General features: G+C 39.0%; 1 protein-coding gene across 2 annotated transcripts in view; it reads right to left on the bottom strand.

The window, feature by feature from the left end:
- The window catches only part of LOC104751976 (histone-lysine N-methyltransferase CLF-like), a 5763-nt gene extending 1487 nt beyond the window's left edge, over positions 1-4276 (bottom strand). The window contains exons 1-15 of one of the 2 annotated variants that reach the window (XM_010474033.2): positions 4183-4276; positions 3700-3792; positions 3287-3600; positions 3021-3182; positions 2828-2912; positions 2496-2630; positions 2354-2401; positions 2211-2282; positions 1429-2129; positions 1196-1346; positions 881-1104; positions 670-801; positions 432-522; positions 261-308; positions 20-148 (exon numbers count right to left, since the gene is read on the bottom strand). In XM_010474033.2, coding sequence (XP_010472335.1) covers positions 20-148; positions 261-308; positions 432-522; positions 670-801; positions 881-1104; positions 1196-1346; positions 1429-2129; positions 2211-2282; positions 2354-2401; positions 2496-2630; positions 2828-2912; positions 3021-3182; positions 3287-3600; positions 3700-3792; positions 4183-4245 — 2448 coding nt within the window. In that variant the 5' untranslated portion in view covers positions 4246-4276. Of the gene's footprint in view, positions 1-19; positions 149-260; positions 309-431; positions 523-669; positions 802-880; positions 1105-1195; positions 1347-1428; positions 2130-2210; positions 2283-2353; positions 2402-2495; positions 2659-2827; positions 2913-3020; positions 3183-3286; positions 3601-3699; positions 3793-4182 lie in introns of those variants that run through there. The other variant, XM_019238540.1, reaches the window with a different exon arrangement.

Raw genomic sequence — 4282 nt, 5'->3', positions numbered from 1 at the left:
TTTTTGAGACAAGACGTGCCTGATCGTTTAGATTGAAGAGAAAAGAGGAGTTCTCGCGATCATATATCTTCCCCCGTTTATCTGCTTCTTTATGTGAAATCAGCTCTCCTGTGTATTCCCCAAGGTATTCATGTTTACTTACACTGTTCTGTAAGAAGGAAACAAGATTTGTTATTACAAGCAAAAATCAAAACCCCAAACATAATTTCCATTTTTTAAGGACTTTCATTCTATTTAACAAATCTTGCATTCTTCTTTACCTTTAAGAAAGCTCCCCAACCAGAAATATCAGATCTACCAAGTAAAACCTGAAATAGACAAAATAGAGCTAACTTCACAGTTTCATCTTTAATCATTTGAAGTTCCTCCTAGTCATGTGACTGCAGGAGCAAATTCATATTGCTATATAGTTAAGAAAGCTAAGTATGTACCCTTTGTTGTTGTTTCAGGAGCAATTTCATATTCCTGCACTCATAATTATCGCCTCTTTGACTTGGCACCCCGAGCGTACCATCCCCACCACTACACATTTAAATTCATTCATAGTATTAGTGTATTTGGAGCTATTAGTACGAAAAAAAGTAGCAATGTGTTCATGATCCTCGGCTAAGCGACCAATTAGTAGAACAAAACCGTAGAGTAAACATTTGCATCTCCAATAAGACTTACATGACCCAGCAGTTCCTACAAACATCTGGATCACATTCCCGATCTGCAGCAAAGCATGGACACTGACGGCTTCGACACTGACTTTTTGCACAATGACAACCTCTAAACCTATTCTTGCAGCTCTTTGGGCAACTACACAGAGAATAAAGTTTGTTGGCAATGAGATTCAAAGCTAGAAAATACAGATGTGAATGATCATAGATTACAATACCCGCAGTACTTCTCGCAGCAAGTCCCGTTTAGTAAACAAGAACATTCCTTCCCACAAGCAGTTTTGCAGTTGCATGGATTAAACTGACGGCATGGCTGGTCTTTCCTCTCAGTAATTCTTTTCCTAATTGAATGATATGCAGCAGATTTCCAAGTATACTTCAAGCGACGCACTTTGCCTCGTCTACGTAGAAATCTTGACCTTCTCCTCACTTGGTTATTAGCCTGGATAGTCCAGTAACTAAAGCATTAGTTCTCTAACAGAAATAAATCTATTATATCAGGAATGTGTATACAAAAAGAATAAGTATTAAACCATATTTCCATTGATGTCAAACTTGGAAGAGCCATCGGGATTTAATGCATCCTCTCCAAAGAAGGAAGCTTTATTTTCCGAGCAAGTCATGTATTGGAAGACCTCCCAACATGACTTGAAACCACTCAAAAGGTTTCTAGCAATTAAGCAGCTGCAAAGAAACAAAGAAAGATGACAATCTTCCACAGATTGACAAAACCTGAAGCTGAATGATAATTTAGCAGTTTACTCACCTATTCATTCCAAAAATCTCAACACCTTTTTCAAAAAGGCTTTTCTCAAGTGGTCTCCACAATTTGTTTGTAGCCAATCCTCTTCGACATGCATTCTCACCAACAAACTCTTCTTTCCGTAAACTTTCATCGCTACACGGTGCATCAAGCTCAGAAGCAACCTCATTCAGCTGACAAACAGGATCGTCATCCTTGACAGAATTCTTAGATTCTTCTGCAGGGGTGCCATTTTTCTTTGACTTCCCGGAGTTCCCAGATTTTACATGCTTCTGAGAAGAGGAAGTAGCATCTTCATTTTCTTTAAGTTTTGCATCGCTGGGTGAACGACTTCCACTGGCGATGGAATCACTATCTGAGGCTTCTGTCTTCTTTTGCCTCTTCTGAGTCCTACGAGGAACTCGCTCACCGACTCGGTTGTTGTTCCTCTTACGACCTCCACGTCTCCCACTACCTTTCACTTTTGGTGATGATGAAACTTTATCGGAATTGGCATCCTGCTGAAGTCCGTTCTCTGAGTCACTTGTCTCTGGTGTGCACTTTTCATTAGACGATGCACTTTCACTTGGGAAGGTCTTTGGTTTTCTCCTACTAAGTTTGCTTGATAACTTCGTGGATGTGGTCTTAGTACCCGCACAATCTGATGAAGTGCCAGTTTTATATTCGGTGGTGCCATATCCCGGAATTCTTTCAGACTTGAGAAGCTGATAGAATGAAAACAATTCTTTTTGTCAAATCAGTCTTTCTAGGAGATAAGCTTAGCTGCGTGAATAAACAAATTTTACCGTTTTATAGCAGTTTGCACCACAGGTTAGATTTTCATCTACCGGAGGACACCACGGAGCTGGTTTCTCAGCCTAAAAAACCATAAAATTAAAATAAGTAACTATAAAGTTATAATATGAATTTTCAGTGGGCACTAACTCACAGGAAAAATAAGATCTTGTGAACACCCATGGAGCCGGCAATCAAATACCTGGCGCATAACAGAGTTAAAAAGAGAATTACTTTGCTAGAACATCAAGTATTAACCCTTGAAAAATTTAGCCTGAGAAATCAAATGGACTAACAAGGCATCTACGGCAGAACAGGTTATCGAAAGAATCTAATGCTCCTTCCATATCTTTGTTGAGAATGGAGCTCTCTGCTTGATTATCGCCACTCTCGGATATTTCTTTTTCCTTCATAAGCACTCCATGTCTTGCCTGTATAAGATGGTCGGTGTTCATATCTCTGCAAAAAGCCAATTGGGAAAAGGGCTGGAACAATACTAATTGGATATCCTTAAACGATGCATCACTCACTCTGTTTTGAAATCCTACAATTAAAGTTCTGGATTCTAATGGAAAATAGGAACATCATAGTTCATACTGGCCACAGACAGAGAAAAAGTGGCTGATACCTTGATTTCACTCGCACGTCTGGACAATATTTTTGCTAGTTCCTCCAAGACAGAGTCTGAAAGACCTAGTTGCTCAAGGGTCATGCTGGATAAATGAAGGGAAATGAAAGTGAGAACGAAAAGCCATATCAATGAAAGTAGCAGACAAGAGATTCACAATAAGAGACCAGCAATGAGAAAGGATTAGACTAACCGAATAATAAAATCTTCAGGCTCCAAAAACTCTCTTTTTTCTTCTTCTTCATCAATCAGCTCCTCTTCACTATCACTGCAAATGAGCGCTTCCCCGCCAGTTTGATCATAATAAATTCTCCTTCGACCCACTACAGACTGGTCTTCAGTCATTCTTTGATTCCTGAATCATTTTAAGAGTGATTACAATGGTAAGATACTCCGCAACGGCATACATTTCAACTTGAATACTTCCAAGTACTTTTTGCGACGTTAATGTCAAAGTACCTGTCCAGAAAAACCCATGTGGTATAAGGTGACAAACGTTTGATATCAGGTAGTTTGATTGGCCGTAAGGAAATTTTAACAGGGACACTAGATCCTTGAACCACCGCTGAATTGGCATGTCCATCCTCTACGAATCTGTGGTTATTCCTATCACCATCACTAGCATCGATTCCGCTTTTCATACCAGGCGAATCTCTTTGCCTCTTAACTAAAAGATCATTACCATCTTTACAGCTACCTCCTCTCTCCATAGACGACCTCATAAAGCTTTGAGTAATGCCACACAAATTCTTCTTGTTTTCATCAAACCTTTTCTAAACAAAAACAAATCCTCGATTTCTAGCAAATCAGTTGCAGAAACACACGAAAAAAAAAAAACAACATTTATGAATTAAACAAGAACCAATACAAACCTTAACTGATATACACCGATCAGCAGCAAGTTTCTTCTTTAGCGATTCTATTACTGCTGACACTTCCTTAGAAGCTGGACTTGTCTCTTCCGGCTGAAATTTCAAACAAATCAAACGCATTTCAACAGCAACCATGAAAATGAGGTTCCTTTACACAGACCATATTCATTTCCAAAGTGTTCAATGAGAAAAAGAAAACTACCAATTGCAGCATAATGGCTTCTCTCAAACCCTAAAACAACTATTATAGCTCACAATGCAGCAATCTCTAGATCCAAAAAACAACACCAAATCGAAGCTAAAAAACTTAAAGCAAATCATAGTCTCAATGCCTTAAAAAGTTACGACTTTTAGAAACCCAGAAATAAAAATGGAAACTTAACTTAACCTTTTACCCAAAAAAAAAAAAAAAAATAGAAACTTTTCAAAGGATCCCGATTTTGAGGAAGAGATTTCGAGTGAGAGAGTGAGATTAAAACGCACCGTAGACTCCTTAGGTGGCTCCGATCTGGTCGCCGAAGAAGAAGGCGAAGCTCCCGACGCCATTGTCAAGTTACCAGATCGGAACCGAATAAAATGCGGG

This window comes from Camelina sativa, chromosome 16 (genome assembly GCF_000633955.1).
Source record: "Camelina sativa cultivar DH55 chromosome 16, Cs, whole genome shotgun sequence".
Classification (NCBI taxonomy): domain Eukaryota; kingdom Viridiplantae; phylum Streptophyta; class Magnoliopsida; order Brassicales; family Brassicaceae; genus Camelina; species Camelina sativa.
The sequence above is the reverse complement of the archived record's forward strand: the minus strand, read 5'-3'. Positions and strand labels throughout refer to the sequence as shown.